We start from the raw sequence: 24,438 nt of genomic DNA on the forward strand, positions 1-24,438 counted from the left end.
CTGACATTGACCAGATGTCCTCCCGATGCTGATTTCCTTCCTTCTGAAGCTCACAGGAGGTTCCTTGTTTGTGTATCCTGCATTTGGTGTAAACAGCTTAGATGCAAGAATGTAGAATGTCAGTAGAGAACTTCTGCCCCCCACCCCCACCCCGGGTTCTCCATTGTGCTGTAAGCCCGTATTTACGGTTTCCTCCCTCCTTCAGTAAATGGTATTCAGCATTCTGCTGAGGCGAATGACCTGCTGTCTCTTGTCTCTGTTTTTTGATCCACAGCCCCTCACTAGGACATAATGAACTGGTGGTGGTAGCACAGGCGTTACCACTACACTTGCTACTTAAATGTGATAGTTTGATGAGTAAATGGAAAATTCTTACTTAAAAGAAAAAGTTTCTTAAATCTTTTTATTGAAACCTACATTTTTGTCATTATGCTTTTGCTGTATTAGTTTGTACTTTTGTCCTGAGTTAAAATACTTTGGGGAAAGTATGTGATAAGGAATCACATTGTAGCTAATGAGGGAAGGGGCATCCGAGGCTGTGGAAGGGTCGTGATACCCTACTTGACAGTATGGGAAGTAAACAAGTCCAGCCTGATGTAGTTCCTTCCTCCAGTGACAATAGACTTGAATCACTAGTGATAGAAAATCACATGTCCACACGGTTGGGCTTGCCCGGCGGACTGCCTAATTATTTCTGGTTCAAAATAGCCATTTCCAGGTCAGAACATCTCGCGTGACTAGGACTCTGTGGCTTTACATGGTTGCGTAAAGTGCGCACGCGGCCATGTAATCTATGTGCATGCGTGGAGTAGCCACATGTGGTCCTGTACGTATGTGTGGCCCACTCTTTAAAAAGCCGGCGCCATTTTGCACAGGTCTCTCTCCTCTCCTCACTCACGTGTGTGCTTCACACAGGCCTGTCACCTCTGTCCTCTATCCTATATTAATAAACAGCTCTTCTGTGGATTTGTCGTGTTCGGGATGTGTTCCTCGCAGGGTAAGAGCGCCGCCTAAATAACTAACAACCAGACGTGCACAGCAGCCATAACACACAGCAAGAAGGGAAGGCCATGTTGCTCAGTGGGTTAAAGGTCACCAGACAGAATCTTTCTGAGGCTCAAGATGCTCTTATAAAGTAGCTCACGTGTATTTCTGGGTGCCCCATCTGTCTCTGTAAGCCAGTGCTTCTCCAGTACCACCATCTGTACCCTTGGGTGCCCAGTGCTTCCCAATTCTCACAGCTTCACCTACCATGGACAGCCCTGGGTGTTGTCCAATGCTTCCCAATTCTCATGGCCTACCATGGACAGCTAACTGTCAAGTAGCACAGACTGGACTTCAGAAAATGTGACATGGTGTGTGAAATTCATATAATGATATAAAGACTCTAATGTTTTTAATGAACAGATGATGCTACAGCAGATCAAAGAAAAGGGAAAGCTCATGTAGCCTTGAATAATTGGGAAGGCTTCATGGGCAGGTTGAGCTCCACCTCTCCTCTGGGCTGGAGCCCCGCATCACTGAAACAAGCATCCTCTGCTGCAGATGGGCCTAATATGGGCTGTTCTCCATGCTCTACACCCAAGGGCTGGGAGTCTGGTCCTCAGTGCCACCTGGGAATAGGAAATCTTGTAAAAATGACAGAAAATCACAAGAGTTCACTTATTTTTCTACTAAAAGCTCCCAGATGATTTTTCTGGTTTATGGTCTCAGACATTTTGATTCTTTCCACTGTTTTGAAGTATAAACAACATTATTATGAATTGTACTCAAATTTTGGTTTTTGGTTTGTGCTTTTCCAACACTGTATGTATGCGTGTGTGTGCTTATTTTCTTCATACAGGTATGTTGTATTCTGGTTAAATTGTCTATAAAATCCAGCCTCTAGTTTCTGCAGAAATACATACAACATGTTTGTATAAGATGCACAGCAGAGCCTTATCTAGCAGAGTCCAGTTGATGTCAACTTTGACCTTATTAGCTGGCCTTCATTGTTGCTCCAAGTTGCAAATATCTAGGAGTCCTCAGACTTCTTTGCTACAGGGGTGACTATACAAGCCAGAGAGAACTAGTGAAATGGGGGACTCCTGGATAGGGCTGCTGGGAAAGTAACTATTTTCCTGTTAAAAGACTAAGTGACATAACTGAGACCCAGAAAGGCAATACCACATGTTCTGCAGATATCAGGAAAGTAAAAAACAGGCCACTGAGAGAGGCTGGGGTAGTTGTGGGTAACAGAAGCTCTGGAGAGGGCACAGTCACTATGGAAGGGAAAATGGGAAAAACTGGAGGAGACTCACCTGAGGATGGGGTGTAGGCAACACAGAGAGAAAGGGAAGGAAGAGGGAGGGAAGACACTGCTGGTATTTGAAAAAGCCTTAGATAATCATATTATTTTATAAAGCTACGTATTGTGTGTGTGTGTGTGTGTGTGTGTGTGTGTGTGTGTGTGTGTGTGTGTTTAGTTCAAGTTGTAGCACTTGGGGTGACAATGCTCCCTCCCAAACCATAGATTATCTAGTAAAAACCCCAGTGTCAGACATGGGAAAGCTTTTGAGTTGCTGGTCAGAGAAGTCCAAGAGATTCCCACAAAACAGTATAGGTCATTGTTGTTACCTTGGCTGCCTTTCAGAAAAAAAGGGTAAGACCCTATTGTTGTAGAATATTATTTTAAGGTGTGTCACATTTGTTTATGCTCTGGAACATTTGCTTTAATGATGCAAAGATGTGTTGTATTCTTTTATGTTGTATTTGTTTAACCCTGTGAAGTTGTTTTACTGTGCCTGTCTAAAAAACCTGATTGTCTAATAAAGAGCTGAATGGCTAATAGAGAGGCAGGAGAAAGGATAGGCAGGGCAGGCAGGCAGAGAGAACAAATAGAAAGAACGGAGCGAGGAAGGAGGAATGAGAAAAGAAGGGGCCAGCCACAGAGCAAGAGTGAAAGTGAGATTACAACAGAAGGGGGAAAGCCCAGAAGAAAAAGGTAGATGAGAAAAGCTGGCTAGAAACAAGCCAAGCTAGGACCAATTGTTTATGCTTAAGAATAGGCCTCTGTGTGATTTATTTGATAGCTGGATGGTGGGACCCCAAAAGAACAAAAACAACCAACAACATCCGATTGTTGAATACCCCACACACTTCAGACACAGGACTTGAAGGAATCAAGCTGGAACTGACCTGGAAGCCTCCTCTCTGAGGACCAGTTCTCACAGTAACAAAAGGAGCTATAAAAGCTGCCAATGGAGAAAAGCAATCAATAGTCTTATCCTGCTGTAATGCCTATAAACCAGACAATGACCAGAACGTCAGGATATTGTGAATGGTGCAATAGTGGCATTTATATCCCAGGGGTGTAGTCATAGCCACCAGATTGGACTTAACCCCTCAGTAGGAGGGGATTCATGCCTGGTGTTAAAACACATGGCTACTCATGACTGATGAGGTCATGGAACCTAGACGAGAACCTACTGCCACCACCTTCCTAATCCAGTATAATTTCTAACTGCACACTACATACTTGCCCACAGAGAAGTACAGCTCTCACCTGATCAAGAAGCCCTTCTCACAGCAGACAGAGACCATCACGGAAAGTGTCAGCTGGTCAGAGTGCAGAGAACAGCTGAGTGAGGAGTGCCAGCCCCAGCCCATACATCTACAGAATTCTGGGTTTTTGTGATGTGAAATTACTTGATGTACCCATGTCTGGGCCTTTTATTATGTGAATAAAATGTTCCCTTGTTTAGTCAAGCTACACTAATCTTCTGGTACTCACTGAAACCAGGCTACAAATCTATCTGATGTGTCTTTTGAAAGGAAATCTTCTGATAGTCATCTCCAAAATATGCTGAAGTCCCAGTGAAAACATGCTAAAACCATGCTGAAGTCCCCAGTGAAAACATGCTAGAGCCATGCTGAAGTCCCTGTGAAAACATGCTAGAGCCATGCTGAAGTCCCTGTGAAAACATGCTAGAGCCATGCTGAAGTCCCTGTGAAAACATGCTAGAGCCATGCTGAAGTCCCTATGAAAACATGCTAGAGCCGTGCTGAAGTCCCTGTGAAAACATGCTAGAGCCATGCTGAAGTCCCTGTGAAAACATGCTAGAGCCATGCTGAAGTCCCTGTGAAAACATGATAGAGCCATGCTGAAGTCCCTGTGAAAACATGATAGAGCCGTGCTGAAGTCCCTGTGAAAACATGATAGAGCCGTGCTGAAGTCCCTGTGAAAACATGCTAGAGCCGTGCTGAAGTCCCCAGTGAAAACATGATAGAGCTGTGCTGAAGTCCCTGTGAAAACATGCTAGAGCCATGCTGAAGTCCCTATGAAAACATGATAGAACCATGCTGAAGTCCCTGTGAAAACATACTACAGCCATGCTGAAGTCCCCAGTGAAAACATGATAGAGCTGTGCTGAAGTCCCCAGTGAAAACATGCTAGAGCCATGCTGAAGTCCCTGTGAAAACATGCTAGAACCATGCTGAAGTCCCCAGTGAAAACATGATAGAGCTGTGCTGAAGTTCCCAGTGAAAACATGCTAGAACCATGCTGAAGTCCCTACGAAAATATGCTAGAGCCATGCTGAAGTCCCTGTGAAAACAGCCTGGGCTGTTACAGAGAAAACCTGTCCAAAAAAATCAATTAATTAATTAATTAATTTAAAAAAAAGATACCACAGGGGACTCGGATAATTGGGGAAACAAAGTCTAAAGACTAGCTGGAGCTTCCTGGTCACTTTCTGCACCCTTTACTCTCCATTCTGAATTGAATGTAAGTATGACATGTCCAGTTGGGAGTGGCCAGCCAGATGCTCCTCCCTATTCCCCAGCTGTGGGCAGTGGTCATCAGGTCACAGATGAACCTAAGTGTTACTCACATTGTGGTAACAGAGCTTGAAATCAGTGAGACAAGATTCAAATGCACTGAAATTTCTTTGAGTTTTATATCCTATGGGTGCTATATTTTGAATTTGACAGGTAGCTGTATCATTATAGAAATAGCTTTCAATTTTTAAAAATGCAACAATTTGAGTATTCCACTGCAAATTCGCTTAGCCCAGAGCCTTTCCTCATGTTCTGTGTATTACTAGTTCAATGCCATGAAAAGCCTCACCAAAGGAAGACCGTTCCCAGTTAGCTTTACAGTGCTCTGCTCTGAGATACAAGCAGATCACCATATATCAGAGGGCAGTTTCTAATGAGAAAGAGACAAAACAAACAAAATGAAACAAAACACAAGCAATAAAATCCAGGAAAACGGAATTTGAAAAAAATTAACTATTTAGGAAGAAGGAAGTATGATTATGTCTTTGGTGAGATAAAAGACAGGAAATGCACATTGTAACACTACAGAAAAAGAGCTGGAGCTGGGTTGGTGGCTCTTGCCTGTAATCCCAGCACACTCTGGAGGCTAATGCAGGAAGATCACTAGTTTAGGACAGGTCTGACTAAATAATGAACCTCTGTCTAAAAAAAAAAAAAAACTTTGGAAAAGAAACCTTCAGGGCTGGAGCTATAGTTTGCATGCAAAGCATATGGTCTAGCATGTGCAAGCCCTAAGTTCAACCCCAGGTACTGAAAACAGCAGCAACCATGAAGAGTCTACCCAAGGACAGTTTCCAGGAAGATTTGCTGTGATGTCAGGATAAAAGACAAGAGCCTGAGGGGGAAAGTTGAAGCAACTGACCATGCAGCAAATCAAAGTGACAAATACCGAAGTCCCCAGTGAAATAGAAGGAAATTAGAGAGCTCTTTCAAAAGGCCCAACATTTACATAATAGAGCTCAGGAATGACAGAACAGAGAAAATGGAGTGGATAAAATCAATGAACTGAATGACATTAGAATCTACTGAGTCTTCAACCTTAGTAAAGATAAAAGATCTACTTGTGAAAATATCATTGAAAATTTTAAAAATTCTGTAGGTAAGGAAAAGAGACTGTAAAATTCCAGCATGGGAAAGAAAAGTGTTGCAGAATATTACTGTAACTATGTAAAGATGTGCTACATTTGTTTATGTTGTGAAATATTACTTTAACTATGTAAAGGTATGTTATATTTGTTTGTGCTGTATTTGTTTAATGATATAAAGATGTGTTACATTTATTTATGCTGCATTTGTTTAATTATGTAAAGATATGTTGCTGTTTTACATTGCCTGACTAAGGCACCTGATTGGTCTAATAAAAAGCTGAACCACTGATAGCTAGGCAGTAGAGTGATTGGTGGGGCTACCAGGCAAAGAGAATGAGGAGGAGGAGGAGGGAGAGAGAGATGCCCAGGGCCATCCAGCCAGACAGCCACCAGACAGACAGACATAGAGGAAGCAGTGAAAGCAGGACATATAGAATGAAAGAAAGGTAGAACGCCCAAAGGCAAAACAGATGAAGAGAAACAGGTTAATTTAAGTTATAAGAGCTAGTGGGACAAGCATAAGATAAGGGCGAGCATATATGGCTAACATTAAGTGTTTGTGTCATGATTTGGGAGCTGGTTGGTTGTCCAAAAGAAAGCCTGCTACATAAAAGTTTTACAACAAAGGACCAAGAATCATAATGACATCGGACTCTCTTTAACAGTGACTCAACAAGCTGGAAGACAACTGATTGATGCTTTGGTATGAAGGCAATTATTTCTAATCTAAGATTCCACATCCAGTTAAATATTAATTATGTACACTGCTAGAGAAAGGAAAGTATTTTCTATTATGCATTTTCTAGCACACAAAGTTATTTTCCACCCTCCTTCTCCCAGGAAGCTACTAGGAAACATGCTTTCCCCACAGGTAGGAAGTAATCCAACAGAGAAAATGCATGGAGTAAGAGATCCAAGGGAGGAGAGGATAAGAGCATCATGGAGGGAGATGACACAGTAAGGGTTGAGAGTGGGGTAGGAAGTAAACACAGGAGACTAGTCCGTAACAGGCCAGAGGCTGTGACACAGAGGTAGCCATCTGGTACACCATAGCTGGCCTGCTACTCACAACTAATTCTTGGTGTTCTGTTCAACATCAACAATTTCACAGAACATCAGTGCCAGACAAAGCCACTCTGTGATTTTGATGGAACCAGATGAAAACAAGGCCACCCCATAATTGTTTGAATACAAACAAAAATATGAACATTGCCCAAGCTACAAAAATGCTACACATTCTCCACTTAAGTATTCTCTACCAATTACAGCTTTCCTCTATCTAGTCTTTCCTCTTTTGATTACTATGATTTAATACAGTCATTAAATTACTCTCATTTTCTGGCAACATGCAATCTCATGACAGAGTCCCCTTTCCATAAACTGCCTCGCCAACATATACCACAAGCCCAAATGCTGTAAGTCCAGTGTTCTCTACTGAGACTTCCATAGTTCCTTCTCCTTTGCTGAAATGTAAAAGAAACTCAACTTATGCAGCTGCTGGTGTGCTCCTTTGGTTCTTTTCTTCAAGAACATTAAATGAATAGATTTTCAAATGTGCTTTAATTGCTGAGGAAATGTGTGTGCAGTTGGAGGAGAGTTTGGAGTTAATTAGTGAACACATATAAAATATGAAAATGAGAATCAGGATGTTCATCATACTGGGTGGTTTTGTGTGTTAACTTGACACAAGCTAGAGTCATCAGAAGAAGGAGCCTCAGTTGAGGAAATGCCTCCTTGAGATCAGCTGTAAGACATTTTCTCACTTAGTGATAGATGGGGGAGCGCCCAGCCCACAGTGAATGGTGCCATCCCTGGTCTGCTGGTCCTGGGTTCGATAAGAAGGTGGGCTGAGCAAGCCAGAGGAAGCAAGCCAGTAAGTAGCACCCCTCCATGGGTGCTGCATCAGCTCCTGCATCTAGAATCCTGTCCTATTTTGAGTTCCTGTCCTGACTTCCTTTACTGTCAGCCTAATAAACCCTTTCCTCCCCAACTTGCTCTTTGGTCATGGTGTTTGGTTGCAGCATCAGAAGCCCTAACTTAGACAGTCATAAAGTCCCAGAAACATATGATTCGAAGAACTGCCAACTATGCACTTACTGTCTGATTCAGGCATGTGGGGGCCTAACCTGTTCATAGCAGTGTAACTACCAAATTCTGAAGTATCTACAATTACAAGAGAATATTTGGTGTATAAAGGAGCAAAAAATTGTGTGGTGTGGACAAGGATCTAAAAGAGAACCAAATCCTTTACCTTTACAGTAAAAATTACAAGATCAGTTGTCAAAATTGATTCTACATCTAATTAAACATTATTTATCTATGCTTTTCATGAGGAGAAAATAATATTTTCTGACACACAGGTTATTTTCCAGTCTCATTTCTCAGGGCCCTACTAACAGGTGCTCTTCCCTCAAACAGGCAGTTAGTTGGACTATAAGAATGTTGCATAGTGTATGAAGAGATTTCAAAAGGTTCAGCTGAAGCAATAGCATTGGATTTAGAGGAGGATGTGATTGGGGACAGGGGCCTTCTTTTTTTCTGAGTCTGTGTGTACAGAGATCCAGCTTGAAATTCTGGTGGGCTGCGCCGAGGCAAAGGAGTATCTTGTAATTAGTCAGCCTTTCATAAGAATAACTTGCAAAGTGACATTAAAAGTGTGTTTGGAGGAATTAGACTTACAAATGTAAACAGTCAAGGTCTTCAAGGGTTGTAGCACCATCTGGGAATGGTAAAAGTGTTCCTCCACATTGGGCCAGGATGACTAGTCTACTCATCATGATAAGCATTGAAAAGGCAAGGCCAGTGCAAACCCAACTAGTGAGTATCCAAAATGTGAAAAACGGAATGTGAACACTGGTGAGTCCAAAAGAAAAGATAAAGGAGAGAAGGTAGAACACAGGTAAATGGGACAAGAAACAGTTACTGCATGGCCATTGTCCAAGTCCACCCACAACTACATTAATTATTAATATTTGAGCTAAACACAAGAGTGCAAAGGTTTTATCTTCTCTGGCAAGAGTTTAAAGGTATGTGCTACATATGAGACACACATAAATAAGGACACAGAGAGACTGAAAGGAAATGGACTCCTAGAACCAGAGCTATGGACAGCTGTAAAGCATCATGTAGGTACTTAGAATCAATCCCTTGCCCCCTTGTCCTCTAGAGGAGCAGCCATTGCTTTTAACTCATCATCACTGAAGCATCATCACTGGAGCCCAAGGATGAGACTTCTATGGCTCAGTATGTCTAGTTGCTCCCACCTTACAGCACCTCCATTTTGTTACATCCTCCCACAGTTACCACAGGAGAGAAATAAAGAGCCAGAAGATCTCACACTGGCAAAGAAATGCCCTAAGTTAAAAATGGTATATCACTTTTCCCCACAATCCACTGACCTGAACTAGTTATGTGATTTTTTTAAAAAGATTCATTTATTTATTATGTATACAGTGCTCTGTCTGCATATATGCTTGCTTTCCAGAAGAGGGCACCAGATCACATTATACATGGTTGTGAGCCACCATGTGGTTTCTGGGAATTGAACTCAGCACCTCTGAAAAGTAGCCAGTGCTCTTAACCTCTGAGCCATATCTCCAGCCCATTTTGTGATTTCTTAAATGCAAAGGATATGAGCAATGTAAACTTTCCATGAACCCAAGAGAAGAAAACCAGGCACAGGTTAGCTTCAGACATGTCTAGAAGAATTGGAAATGGTTGTTTATTTCTGAGGTCATGAACATCCACAAGGTCCTGGAACATGACAGTCCAGAAAAGAATGGGTTCTATGAAAATCTCCTGTCTCATCTGTCTCATGTCAGAGACCTGATCCCATTTTCAACAAAGAATGCACCAACACAGCCTTCAGCATAAGGAGGTAGTCTCTCAAGGACCCTCTGCTTTTCCATGAGCATGGAGTCATTCAGTACAGCAGATGCTGTCTGAAAGAAATGAGACTCTGGGGTAGCAGGTCAAACCCTCAGAGTAAAGACAGTCAGATAATACCCTGATATTTCAAGCATCCTCTGACTAGAGACCACTTCTCATGGTGCGCAATCCAGGCATTCCAACCTTGGGTACTGGGCTACCTTTGGCTAGCAGCCCAACCTTGGGTACTGGGCTACCTATGGCTAGCAGCCTAACCTTGGGTACTGGGCTACCTATGGCTAGCAGCCTAACCTTAGGTTCTGGGCTACCTTTGGCTAGCAGCCCAACCTTGGGTACTGGGCTACCTATGGCTAGCAGCCTAACCTTGGGTACTGGGCTACCTATGGCTAGCAGCCCAACCTTGGGTACTGGGCTACCTTTGGCTAGCAGCCTAACCTTGGGTACTGGGCTACCTTTGGCTAGCAGCCCAACCTTGGGTACTGGGCTACCTTTGGCTAGCAGCCTAACCTTGGGTACTGGGCTACCTTTGGCTAGCAGCCCAACCTTGGGTTCTGGGCTACCTATGGCTAGCAGCCCAACCTTGGGTACTGGGCTACCTTTGGCTAGCAGCCCAACCTTGGGTTCTGGGCTACCTTTGGCTAGCAGCCCAACCTTGGGTTCTGGGCTACCTTTGGCTAGCAGCCCAACCTTGGGTTCTGGGCTACCTTTGGCTAGCAGCCCAACCTTGGGTTCTGGGTTACCTTTGTGCTGTATACCAAATACTGAAAGTCCTAGCGTCTAGGCCCTTCCCAGACTGGCTGATCCAATTACTTCCCTGCCCAATCCAAACAAAACATTCTGCTAGTCTTGGACTAGAAAAAGAGGTGGAAAAGATTACACTAGGAGTCTCACAGAACGCTGCATCCTTGAATTGCTATCCCACTGTCACCCTTTCCTTCTTTTTCTATTGATAGCAAAATCCTAATGCCGTTTGAAAGAGAGCCCTAAGCTTAAAAGCCTGGATGGTGTTTTTCATACCCACCTCAAGTAGAAGTCTTTGATTCAGGGCTTGTGTCTGAGTGAGTGCATCCAAGGACACCTTCAGGAGCAGCTCTGTCTTCTTCAGGTTCCGAAAGTCTCGTTCTTTTTCCCTTTGCTTACGAGAAAGTTCATCATGGTAGTTCTGCTTGTCAATGAGGCAGTTTCGTAGGTTGAGATCCAAGATCCCTCTGTCCAGGTCAAGGGCAAAGATGAAAGTGATGTCACCCACTGTCTTTCACAGTTTTCTAAGCTTATCAAAGACAGCACTCTCAAGGATATACACAGAACTTTCCTTATATTACAACCATAAATTATAAACAATGCCCAAGCCAGCCAGTTTTGTGTATTGCTATCATTTAGAAATATAATCCTATAAACACCCTAAATATAATGATAGGCCAGGGAGACACAGGTCTCAAGTTTCCTTGAATTTTTACTGAGATGTAAGAAGTAGGGCTGAGAGTAAAGTGCAGTGGTAGAGTGCTTGCACATCAGGAGTGAAGCCCTGGGTAAAAACTCTGGCACTTAAGAAAAGTCAGAGGCTTGGGAGATTCTGCCATTGGTAAAGTGCTTGCCTCACACACATAGGGATTGAGTCCCCCACCCCCACCCCGTATCCACGTAACGACCTGTGAGTGATAGAACCCACTTGTAATCCCAGTGTGGGGAAGTGAAGACAGCCAGTTCTCTGGAGCTCACTAGCCAGCTGGTATAGCCTAGTCAGGCAGTCCAAGGTCCCAGTGAGAGACTGTCTCAAAAGACAAGGTAGACAATAGAGGTTGTGACCTCTGGACCCTATACTCTAGTGAAAACATTGTGTGTGCACACCCCACTCCCACATGTACACAAACTCAGAAGTAAAATGCTCCAGTGTGGGATCGCACCATGACACCTCCCTCATCCAGAAAAGGTTGGGATTAAGTCAGAAATGCCACTCATTGGTTGGCACACCTCTGGATTCCACAGCACATTCCAGTGACACAATTTCCCACAAACTCAAAGCAAACAACGGATTTTATTCTTAAATTTGGAACCATAGTAGTGAGGAAAATTGTGATTGAAGAATAGAAAAACATGCTTCAAAATGTTTTGATGGTACATTTAATTAATGGTAAAAAATGGTTTAAAATTCTACAACTTGCTATTGAATCACATACAATCAATTGATAATGTTTTGAAGCTTTGAGAGTGCACTGATTAAAATTCAGATGACAGGACACAATTAAAATGAAGATGATGGAAATAGAAGTGACCTTTCTGCTAGCGAGGAAGCTTCATTCTCTTTGGTTAACTCCAGTAGCTTAAGCAGTTGGTTATATTCTCGTTCCTTGACTTCCAGTAAGGCTCGCTTGCCCTCAACTTCCTTCATGACGTCATCCCTCTCTTCCACGAGAGCATTGACTTTGTTTTCAAGCTTCTTTAGAGACTCATTCAGCTCTTTGACTTCTTGTTCCAAGACCATATTTTTCTTTTCCATTTCTCTGTAGGAACACAGACAGAAGTAAGAGGGCTTATTTTGAGATCATGCTGTCTCTGCCTATTATCAGGCAAAAATACACTTGTCATCAGTTCATTGAGCTTAGAAGTTTGTGAAGGTCAGAGGTGAGAGGTACTTTGGAGGTGTGGTGGTTAACTTTCATCATCAATTTGAATTGCTTGGGAAGAGAGTCTCAATGGGGAACTGTCTATGTTGGATTGGCCTATGGCAGTGGTTCTCAACCTTCCTAAAGCTGTGACCCTTTACTACAGTTCCTCATGTTGTGGTGACTCCCAACTATAAGTTTATTTCATTGATAGTTCATAACTGTCACTTTGCTATTATTCATCATAACGTAAATATCTGATATGTGACCCCCAAGCAGGTCATAACCCACAGGCCTGTCTGTGGGAGATTGCCTTAATTAAGTAAATGGATGTGGGAAGACACAGTCCCTTGTGAGTGGCACCATTCCTTAGGCAGGGAGGTCCCAAACTGTATAAGAGGAAGAAATAGAGCTGAGTACAAGCAAGCTAGTGAGCATACATTTTTCTCTGCTCTTGACTCTGGATGTGTTGTGATTAGCTGCTGGGAATTCCTGTCTTGACTTCCACAGGATGAGAGGCGATAGCCTGGAATTGTCAGCTGAAATAAATTGCTTTCTTCCCTTTGTTGTTGTCTGTCAGGGTATTTTATCACATAAAAAATGGAAGTAGTTCAGGGGGTAACTTCCCAGATTCCCCAGAGAACAGGCATGTGCCCATTCTCTTTTCTCCTCATCCCAACCTCTGTCATCTGCACTTTCTATCCTCATCCTGACTAGCTTCTGGGACCAGTCCTGACTTTCTTAACTTTACTTCTGGTGATCTTGGATTTTAGAATCATACTGCTCCATTTTCTGGTATTCTTTTAAGACTGGTTACTAGAGTAATCATATTATTTCTCTAGAATATTTTTATATGCACTAACCTGTAACGAGTACTTCTCTGTCCCACCAGTCAGCTCCCAAATAATAACACAGAGACTTATATTAATTGTGAAACTCGGCCTTTACCTTGGGCTTGTCTCAACTAGCTCTTATAACTTAAATTAACCTTTTTGTATTAATCTATGTTAAATGTTGCGACATATTTGTACACTGTGTGAAGATATATTACTTTATCGGTTTAATGAAGAGCTGAATGGCCAATAGCTATGCAGGAGGTATAGGCAGGACTTTCAGGCAGAGAGAAAAGAAGTAGGAGATGAATCCAGGAACATGTCAGATGCCAATGTGACATGAAGCAAGTCAGACATACAGAATGAAAGAAAGGGAAAAGCCACATGTCAGAACATATATTAATATGAATGGGTTAACTTAAATTATAAGAGCTCGTGGGACAAGCCTAAGCTAGGGTTGAGCTTTCATAGTTAATTAGAAGTCTCTGTGTCACTATCTGTGAGCAGGCAGCTGACAACACAGCTTGCTACACTAACCTTTTATTTTCTTTTTGATCATTGGAATCTTGAGAATTTCTCATTTATCTTCACATCCAAATCTACTCTGAATGTCTGAGGGTGAACAGGTGCACAGTGAGAAATTGCTGTCATTTGGGTCGCTGGCTGCCTGAGCATCCTTCAGGACTATGACATTCTAAGTTAGAATGGTTAACCTCCAGCCCTGAAGAAGTTGCTGAAGGTCTTCATAGAAATATGATTTACAAGTTGAAGCAGAACTAATTGTTATGATTTGCTGTATTACTTCCTTTTAAACACCAAATACACAAAGCCCAGATAGTTCCAAGATTATAATTTCTAAAACTTACAACATGCACACACATTATTTGGGAGAGGGTAGCCTAGGAGGGATTTGGAATAAAAGTATTAAATCATACATTTTTTTGCGTGTCATTTTTTCTATCTCCTTTGTAATTTGCACAGGAATGCTTTGATGGTGGACCACGTCATCCTAGTAGAGAAATACAATCATGTTATGTAGTCAGTTAAGTAAGCAAACCAAATGAGAGGAAAATTAAATTTTGTAAAACTTTTACTGTCTACCCTGTATACTTTATTTCCCCCAATATTCACACTGGCCTTCTAAGGTCATTATATTTGTCACTATCTCAAAAAGAAGACAGAGTGAGGCAACTGTTGTTGGTGCCCTGCTAAGAATCCCCTTTTCCCTGGGGTGGGAGATCTGGGAAGACATATGGAGGAGGCTGTAGCCAGGGCTAGCTCATGCAATGAGATAATACCCCATGCTCCTTGGCTCAGGAGAACAGTCTCTGATTCAATTCAAGATCCAGGGTTCTCTCTGAGGCCAGGCTGAGACTAGAGTTCTACAGCTCTATCCTGCTTCCTTCTGAGCCATATAGGCTTCTCCTGCATTAACTGCCTTAAATGCTGCCTCTGGGGAGCCCTGCCTAAGACTGACAGGAGACACGCAAAACACTGCCTGTAGTCACACATGTGAGCACATATATGAGCATACATGCAGGGCTAAGGTCAGAAGCTAAACCTGTAGATACTTAGGTTCTGCCAGCTGTGTGAATTCATGGATGGTTCAGTTCAGGCATTGCATCAGTGGTGATAAAAGGGACCCTTTGTATCCAGGGTGTTCGCCAGACTTTGAACTCTGGAACCACATGTGAGCACAAAATTAAACACATCACTGTGCTGACAGGGTGCAGTGCTTCTCTGCAGGATCTTGTTCAGTCCTGGAGCAGACCCAGGTTTATAAGGCTGAAGCTTAGCAATCCAGAAGTCCCTCTTCAAGCAAAAATGTTACAATTGCTAACTTAGATCCAAACCCTTGGAAGAGGTTCATGCAGGCGATGGGCCTGAAGCTGAAGCTGGGTTCTTGGTGTCAAAGGACCCTCTTCTTAGAGCCTACTTCCCAAAGAAGATGGGTGTGCAGTGAGAGCTTAGGGAAATGGCCAGAGTAAATCTCAAGTATTTTCTAAGCCAATGAATTTTGGGAGCTGTCCCTTAAGTAACTCAAGGTCCTTCAACTTGTCTTGAGAATTATTATAAAGATAAGTTAAAGGATCTTGAGTTACTTCAGGGACACCTTCCAGTATAAGAAAGAGTAGATTGAGCATACAAGGATAAGGCAACATAGACAGACACAGGAGGACTGAACATTCGGTTTCTTGCAAGGAATCCTGTGTGTCTGTGGCGCTCACTTTAGATGCTGGCGGCCAGTTCTCCAGGGGCAGGCCTTCACACTACAACAGTGTCATCAGGATTTCTCATGTCTTTTCCTATCAAACACCCTCACACCATTTGTAAATTCCTAGAATGTAGGTTGTCTTTGGCAGGGTCCTTCATGACGCACAACCGTTCAGTTAGGTGACAGCTCTTTTGGTCACAAGCAAGAAGCTAGCCTCACCCTGTGTGTTTCAGTGCCCACACAGGCACAGTGATCAAACCATCATGGATTGTCCACAGCATACCTTCAGCCCAACCTGGCATTCGTTCAGCTCATCCAGCTCCTTCTGCTCCTTCAGAAGCTGCTTCTGCTTGGACAGCACATCTTCCCGCAGGATTTTGATCTCCAGTCTCTTCTGAATCACTTCCTTGCGCAGCTCCTCGGTGCTTTCCCTCAGGATTTTCATCTTCTTCTCCATTTCCTGTCAAAGTCGTGGACACAACCAGTTAGAAAGCCCAGGAGAGTGCTTCCCTACTTAAAAATAAACTGAACGTAAGTCCACTCACCATACTGTTTGTACATGTTTGAAGACTCACAAGTGATTCCCAGAAAGGGGGTAACTTATGCCTGGCACCTTCAGTCACAGCATGCTCATTATACCACATCAACTAAGGATGTAACAGTTTTAAAGTACTTTTTAGCTGAGTGGTTCATGTTTTAAATGCTTTCTTGTATATGTTAATTTATATTTCATACTAAAAAGCACTGTGAAAATGCCCAATCTGTTTTCTTATAGTTTTGGGATTTTACAAAATCAGGTGCAAACAATCTTTGAATGTCTGTCTGTGGTTAACTGAGTCATACATGGCAACTGGCCATGAGGAGGCTCACATTTCCACACATAGACCCACATTCATTAATATTACCTCTGTACATTCTCTTCCTCGGCGTCCTCCATCAGGCTCATGGGAGGTTATGCTCCTTATTACTGTACTCAGAAAGGCTATCTGCTAAGAATGGCCACGTAGATAGATTTATTAGCCTGGGCCAAGCTTCTTTATTCCCTTCTACTGCCAGAAGAAAGTAAAATAAGTCACCTAAACCACCCTTTCCTTCTCTTTCTCTCTTGTGTGTGGTGTGTGGCTATGTGTGAGAGTATGTGTGTGAGTGTCTGTGGCGTGTGTGATGTGTTGTAAATGGTGGTTAGATGTTATCTTGTTGCGGTGATTAAATACCCCTACAAGAACAATGCGGGAAGGGAGGCTTTGCTTTGGTGAAGGTGTAGTGGGGAAGTCCTGGAAGCATGGCTTGAACTGGCTGCTCACCCCAGTCAAGAGGCACACAACAATGAATGCTAGTGGTCAGCAGGCATTCTTCTTTTTCAGTGGAGGACCCCAGTCCATGCAATGATGCCACGCCAGTTGAGGTAGTTCTTCCCACCTCCATTAGCCAATATTCCTCACAGTCGTGCCCAGAGACTAACCTAATCTAGATGATCCCCCAAAAAATGCTGAATGTGTGCCCCCAAATGTGTCTTTGTTATTCTTTCCATGGAGAGGGCAAGTCCATCTTCTGTGGACATGACCCTAGCCACTGTTTTGACTAACAGAATATGACCAGAAATTACTCAAATAGAAACTTCAAAAGTTCTTGCATATTGTGATTTGCATGTCTTCAGGCTGGAAACCCTTCCATTATCATGTGATCAACAAGTGATGTGGGACCTTAGAAAACTAACCTGCCACTGTAGCTGACCTTGCCCCAACTAAGTCAGCTCAGACCAAAAGAATGCAGAACTATAGTAGAAATGCTTATTGAGATGGCTTGTTATGCAGGAATAGGTAAGTGATTGTGGGGTTTGAATGAGATTGGCCCTATAGGCTCATATATTTGAATGCTGGATGCCTAGTTGGTGAAATTGTTTGAGAAGGATTAGGAAACCTGTTGGAAGAGGTGTGTCACTGGTGGGCTTTGAGGTTTCAAAAGCTCACACCATTCTGCTAATTTCTCCCCCCCCCCTCTCTCTCTCTCTCTCTCTCTCTCTCTCTCTCTCTCTCTCTCTCTCACACACACACACACACACACACACACACACACACACACACACATTCTGCATTTCTGGATCTGTGTAAGCTCTCAGTTACTGCTCCAGCACCACACCTGCCTGCCTGCCACCATGCTTGATTGGCAGAGACCGTACTATCCTGTGTAACTGTGAGCTCTAAATTAAATGCTTTCTTGTATGCATTGTTTGATCATGTGGTATGACATCATATGACCAAACTCTGAGATGCTCAGAAAGCTTGGGTGTAGTAACTACAGAGGAGATGTAACCTATTTTCTTCTATAAACGAAGCAGGGACTGTCTGACTACGCAGCCTGATGTGGTCCTCAACACAGAAAGCTTGTCAACTGCCTCACTCGAAATCACTCACGAGGATGCAGATCTTCCTCTCTGCATCTGCAATGAATGTGGATTTTTGGTGTTTCAAATGTTTCAGGGTGTGGTGATATTTTCAAAGGGATGTCTGAATCCAGCTGCATTTAATAAACTCTGATACGTACCCCTGGCTTAGGTATCTTTTCAAATTCCTTTAGTATGAGACTCTTTTCTTCCGTTAAGCTGCCAAAAGAAAATATTATGTTTGACAAAAAGCACAAAAGAGCAAGTGCCTTCTGCACCAGGGCCCGCCTGTTTTCTCTTTCAGCTGCATTCCCAGGCTCTCTTGACGTTGGCTCTGACTCCCACTACCCACTTCGGCACTTCCTCCTCTCCAGCGCCCCAGCAGCATCGTGTGCACATACCTAATACAGCAGCTCTCTGAGCATGTTAATTGTAACTGTACTAGGGCACAGACCTCCCTGAGGACTGAGACTCCTTCCAGGCAAGCACAGAGCCTTTTCCTCTTTATGTTACCTCCCTAAATTACTACCGGGTCTTCCCAAAGGATCTGCCTTGCCTGCCTCCATCTTTGCCCCCAATAGTCAACCCTCTGCTTTCAGTGCAGTGATTTTTAGCAACATATAGGAGATCCTATGACTTTTCTGCTCAACAAGATCCCATCAAACCTGGACCAACCTGAAACTGTGTCATCAGCCTCTCCAGTCTCACTGCTTGCCACACTTGGCTCTGGCCAATGTGGCTTTCTTGCCAAACCTGTTCCAGCTTCAGGGACTCTGGCCATCCTACTGACACAGTGCCAGCATTTCCCACCAGTCTTGTTTACTTTTCTGTAGAGCGTTGCTTGCTGCCTGGTGTTCTGTTGTGCATTAGCTCCACAAGGACAGAGACTGCTCTGTTTACGTGGTACTACCATTGCTGGCAGATAGTTGGCACTCAATAATAGTAACAGGAACACATTGGATGACTGAAGTTGGTTTAATTCCTATTTTCATGATTTGAAATACATAATTTATATACTAAATGAGGATAAAGATATACATGAAGAAATGCAGCTGCCCTTATAATGACCCATTGCTTCACTTTATTTACACCTGAATTGGAAATTGTCCATGGAAATCATGAAGGGAAGAGTCTGCAAGTGAGAAGAAGGGTCCTTCCAATAGCTCCCAAATTTTACATGACATTTGCATTCCTCAGAGCACCACAGAAACAGTCATAGAACCCTGGAGTAGAAGAAACTTAGCAGAGATTAGTTGGAGAATATTATTTTAAGGTGAGTTATTTTTGTTTATGCTCTAGAACATCTGTTTAATGGTGGAAAGATGTGTTTGATTAAATAAAATTCACCTGCGGTCAGGAGGCTGAGTCAACAACTAGCTGACAGGAAGTGGTAAGGAGGAGCCAGGTGGAGAAGGGTTTTTAACTAGGGGCAAAGAGAAGCATGAAGGCTTTTTGGAGGACATGAGCAAGGAGAGGAGGTGAGCTACTTGATATTCAGCCTCTGAAGAACAGAATTCCACCTTAACCTTTGAATCTGAGTTCTTTAGAGGGACAGAGGTTTAGTTAAATTCCCTTCTAAGCTTTGCAAGAGTCAGAGCCTGACGGAACAGAATTCCCTCTGGTTACAGCCCTTTCGGCCCGTTGCTGGTAGTGGTAGAGTTGCAGTTGCTGATTTAGACATCTGTAGCTAAAAATAAAGAGGACAACAAAGATCCTTGGAACACGGACACTCAAGTAAGGAAGGAAGTGTTTCAGGTGAAAGACAAGTTTAGACCAGGAACCAAGCTTAAAGAAATGTTATCTGGGGGTATTTGAGAATAATTCTTTCCAATATTGTTTCTTCCCCAAATTATTGAAAACTGTATATGAAATTATGACAACAGTGGGCATGCTTGTCTATGTTGCTACCTCATAGTCAGCGCATGGTCATTCAGCCAAGTTCAGCATCTGCCTTTAGCCTCTGTGACAAACACATCTGAGTCTGTCATATCCCTTCCCCTTCCTGAATGCACAGGAAGACTGCCTTTCACAGCTTCCCCTGCATTTGCACCAGGGACAATGGAGTGGAAGTAAAGGCCACCTGTTGTCTCAGCCACACCAAATGGAAGCCGGCTGGCAGACACACAGGATGGAGGCTGGGTGACTTTCCCTGAACTATGTCAGCCAGAAACACACTTTTTACTCTCTCTCTCTCAATTTGTTTATTTTACATTCTGGCTGCAGTTTCCCCTCCCTCCTTTCCCCCCAGTTCCTCCTCCCTACCCATCCTCTCTATTCTCACCCCACCCCCAATCCTCTCCTCCTTCATGTCTATTCAAAAAAGGACAGGCCTCCCATGAGTATCAACAAAACATGGCATATCAAGTTACAGTAAGACTAAGCACCTGCCCATATTAAGGCTGGACAAAGTGACCCAGTATAGGGAGTAGGGTCCCAAAAGCCAGTAAATGAATCAGATACAGTCCCTGTTCTCACTGTTAAGAGTCCTACAAGAGCACCAAGCAACACAATTGTCACATACATATATGCAGAGGGCCTAGGTCAGTCTCATACAGGCTCCCTGGTTGTTGGTTCAGTTTCTGTGAGCCCCTATGAGCCCAGGTTAGTTGATTCTGTGGTTTTCTTGTGGTGTCCTTGACCCCTCTGGCTCCTACAATCTTTCTCCCCCTCTTCTGCAGGATTTCCTGAGCTTGGCCTAATGCTTGGCTGTGGGTCTGCATCTGTTTCCATCAGTTGCTGGATGAAGTCTCCCTGATGACAATTGGACTAGGCACCAGTGTGGTCACAGGAGATGGCCAGTTTAGGCTACATATCTGCCATTACTAGGCTCTAAGCAGGGGTCATCCTTGTAGATTCCTGGAAGATTCCATTGCACCAGGTTTTACCTGACCTTGAAATGCCCCCCTTTCCAGTCATCTCTTTCAGTACTCTCCCCCTCCACACCCCCCAACCTGATCACTCATGTTCCCATCACCACCTGCCCTCAGTCTACTCATGAGATTTCTCCTATTTCTCCTTCCTGGTGATCTGGGCATGCCCCTATGAATCATCCTTGTTACCTAGTCTCTCTAGGTCTGTGGATTGTAGCATGGTTATCCTTCGTTTAGAGCTAATATCCACTTATGACTGAGTACATACCATGTTTGTCTTTTTCAGTCTGGGTTACCTCACTCAGGATGATTTTTTTCTAGTTCTATCCATTTGCCTGCAAATTTTCTGGTGTCCTTTGCTGTGAATGCAGAAATAGGAAGTAAGAATTCAGCTGGCACTGACAAGGCTAAAACCTAACAGAGCCAAGGGCTCTGGTGGTGGGAAGCCAAAATTCAAGGAGTCTTGGTGATAGTGGCTTTGGAATGTATTAGCTGTTTCCTGCAGTGAATTTCCCGTGTGCCATTGTAGCCTTCCCATTTGATTCTTTTCCCAACAACTTCTAACAGTGTGACTGATTATTTATTGGGCACAGTTTACCCAATAAGTTTGGGGCATATGGATGACATCCCTTTGACTATGTGTGAAAACAGTCACACAAACAAAGACTGTTTTCCCACAATCGGGCCTTTGTTCCTCTTATTCCAGTGCCATTTCTGGGCAAAAGTTATTTCATTTGAGACACCTTTCAGACATTCAGGGACAGACTGTAGATAGATGAGCACTAGTGTTCCCTGAGTTCACCTTGCCCACAGACAAGAGAAGCTAACCTCACTAACCTTAAATCCTGAACTCCTTACTTTCACCCTGGTTAATTAACACAAGACCCTAATTTAAGAGATTTACACTTGTAATTACCAGGATGGTACTCAGCCATCTGCTAGTTCCTGAGATAGGTAAACATTCCCACTGACCCAATGAGACAGCCACCAAGGCCCATGGATAATAGGTGCCAAGCTTTGTTGCTTGTGCAAATTAAGCTTAAATCCTCTTCTTTTGTCTCACAGCCCAGGTGTTATCCTTAGATCTAAAAGTTCCCTTTAGCAACTGATTCAGAGCAAAAGTACTTTTATCAACCAAATGTTACATGTTGTTATGAAGGTTGCATAGTGACCAAGGACACTTCCCTGCCCTGCTAGAAAATGGCTCTGTCGAGATAGCTGAGCCAGAAGCAGATCTGAAGGAAGAAAACACAGTTTTACCTTATTTGTGACTTATACTAACATATAGACTCCTAACCTTTTACCTAGCCACTTCTAAGAATATAGGCTGAGCACATACATTCCTGTTTAGATTCCCTAATTGATTTTAGCCCTTAGTTGACCTTACCAGAGAACTTCGATTACTCATTCCCCTTTGGGTTGTAAATGAAAGCTGACAATGAGGTTCCTTTTTGGGTTCCTGAGTGCTGTGTGTGCCCTGTGGATGATGCCAAATCCCAACATGGCAGAGACCTATTGGGCCTTTGTAAAAAAAAAAAAAATCCTCTTCTGATGCCAATGGGGATTGAGAGCCCAATATGGCCAGCCTTGGCAAGCATTAACAGAAGCCTAGGAACTGTAGCCATGCAGTTGGATTCTTCAGAAGGTAATGTATGGTAACTGTTCTTTCAAGTATGTTTGAGAACATGTCACCCAGACACCTTGGAGATTAAGGATAACCCTGAAGGTCACTGTAACATGTAGCATGCCAGCTAAGCATTTTTATTTTCACAATCCTCTTCAAGCTGGTGTAGTACCTACTTTTCAGGAGTGGCTCTGTGCAACATTTATTGGCCTCCTAAAATTCATCTAGGCTCTTTTGAAGATACCTTAAAATTTGTGAGCCTGAATGTAGCCATTATGAGACCATTAGTTCTGCTCCTTGTGAGTTGTCTGTTTTTTTCTTTATGGTTCTTAGTTGTTCTTTTACAGAGCTGCCAGCTTAAGTTGTGCTGGGATCAAGAAAAATGGGCCTTCATGGTTCATGTTCCTGGAGCTGTGTCCATGCCAGTGGCCTGTGGCAGTTAGACAAAGATGGTGCTCACATGCTCCAGAAGAAAATTTGACACCATTGTTGCCGTTGTTGCTGTTATAGCAGTGGCAGCCACTGCTGCTACTATTTCTGGGATTGCGATTTCATAATTGATTACTACAGCTAGCACAGTGGAGACCCTGGCAGCAAAAGTAGCTACCACAGTTAATTACTCTTTCATTCTATTGGGCATGATAAATTTAATTCAATAGTTATATACATTTCAATTGGCTTTGAATGTTATAAATTTATAAACTAAAGTTCCATTTGCTTTTGGGATACCATCTTACAAGGACTCCAATTTGCAGTAAGGCTTGTTAAGGAAGGGAATGGCTCAATTGCCTTTAGCCTACTGGCTATGGGTGGGTTAGGAATTCTGTTGGTCTTTTCTGTGTTGTACAGATTGCAAGCCCAGCGCCACTTTGAGATCTGTGGCAGCAGTTAACCCTACAGCTCACGTGGTTGAGCCTGTATGATAATGAGTATTCAGAGATGGGTAATGCAGGCAATCACCAACCTAAGGCAGAGTGCCTGTGTGGCCTGGATAGTTGTCTCCATGACGGGTAAGGTGACCTGCTGACATCCCAAGCAACCTAAGTCAGATATTGGTGAAATTATTAAGGCCACTCCATGTAGTTAAAAGGGAGGTTTATTTTGTGGGGTAGCTTACAAATAGGCTGCAGGGTCTGGCAAAGGTATGGCGCAGTCTGGCGGTGTTCTCTGGAGAACTCTGTTCGGTCTACCTCCAGTGTCCAGAGTCCTGGAACCAAGAGAGGCTGCTCCTTTTGATCCTGGGTCTTCAGCTTCCTCTCTCAACCTTGTAGGCGTGACCATTACCGAAGCATCAATGGGGGTTGGAACTTCCAGGCCAAGGCTGGAATGGCTACCCACTACAGTTAGAAGCTCATTCTTTAGTAAAAAGGGGGTACCTATAGAGTCAGTTTGGGTAACTGTTCCCTCTTGCCGACCTTGACCAGATGTCCTCCCTATGCTTATTCCCTCCTGGTCTCCACCCTCCTGAATGCTTAAGGGAAGTTCCTTGTTTGTGTTTCCTGCATTTGGTGTAAACAGCTTAGATGCAAGAATGTAGAACATTCAGTAGCGAACTTCTGCCCTCCGGGGTTCCTCCATTGTGCTGTAAGCCTGTATTTAAGGTTTCCTCCCTCCTTCAATAAAAGGCATTCAGCATTCTGCTGACACAAATGACCCACTGTCTTTTGTCTCTGTTTTTCGATCCACAGCCCCTCGCTCAGACATGGTGAACGGGTGGTGGTAGCACGGGCACTACCGAAACATACAATCCTACAGGCCAAGCAGTTATAGAAAGATCCAACAGAACTCTAAAGGACATGATAAATAAACAGAAAGGGGTAACAAAAAACCCCAGAAATAGATTACATAATGCTCTATTAACTTTTGAATTTTCTCAGTACTAATGAGAAAGGAACAACAGCTGCAGAGAGACATTGGATAATAGAAAAAAACTACAGAATTAAATCAGCCTATATACTTCAAGATTTGCTGACCTCAGAGTGGAAACCTGGATATGTGTTACGCTGGGGATGAGGTTTTGCTTTTGTTTTGGCAGGAGAAGATAAGCTGTAGATACCATCAAAATTGATAAAGGTTTGTTAGGGTCGGTGTCCAAAACAGAGAGCTTCACTTCTAC

General features: G+C 43.3%; 1 protein-coding gene across 1 annotated transcript in view; it reads right to left on the minus strand.

Annotated features, from left to right (window-relative positions):
* The window catches only part of Ccdc146 (coiled-coil domain containing 146), a 167,843-nt gene that overhangs the window by 24,481 nt on the left and 118,924 nt on the right, over positions 1-24,438 (minus strand). Inside the window, exons 5-9 of the mRNA XM_036181251.1 lie at positions 17,990-18,047; positions 15,729-15,905; positions 14,166-14,239; positions 12,068-12,295; positions 10,816-11,002 (exon numbers count right to left, since the gene is read on the minus strand). Coding sequence (XP_036037144.1) covers positions 10,816-11,002; positions 12,068-12,295; positions 14,166-14,239; positions 15,729-15,905; positions 17,990-18,047 — 724 coding nt within the window. The remainder of the gene's footprint in view (positions 1-10,815; positions 11,003-12,067; positions 12,296-14,165; positions 14,240-15,728; positions 15,906-17,989; positions 18,048-24,438) is intronic.

The sequence above is a fragment of the Onychomys torridus genome, chromosome 3 (genome assembly GCF_903995425.1).
Source record: "Onychomys torridus chromosome 3, mOncTor1.1, whole genome shotgun sequence".
NCBI classification, from domain to species: domain Eukaryota; kingdom Metazoa; phylum Chordata; class Mammalia; order Rodentia; family Cricetidae; genus Onychomys; species Onychomys torridus.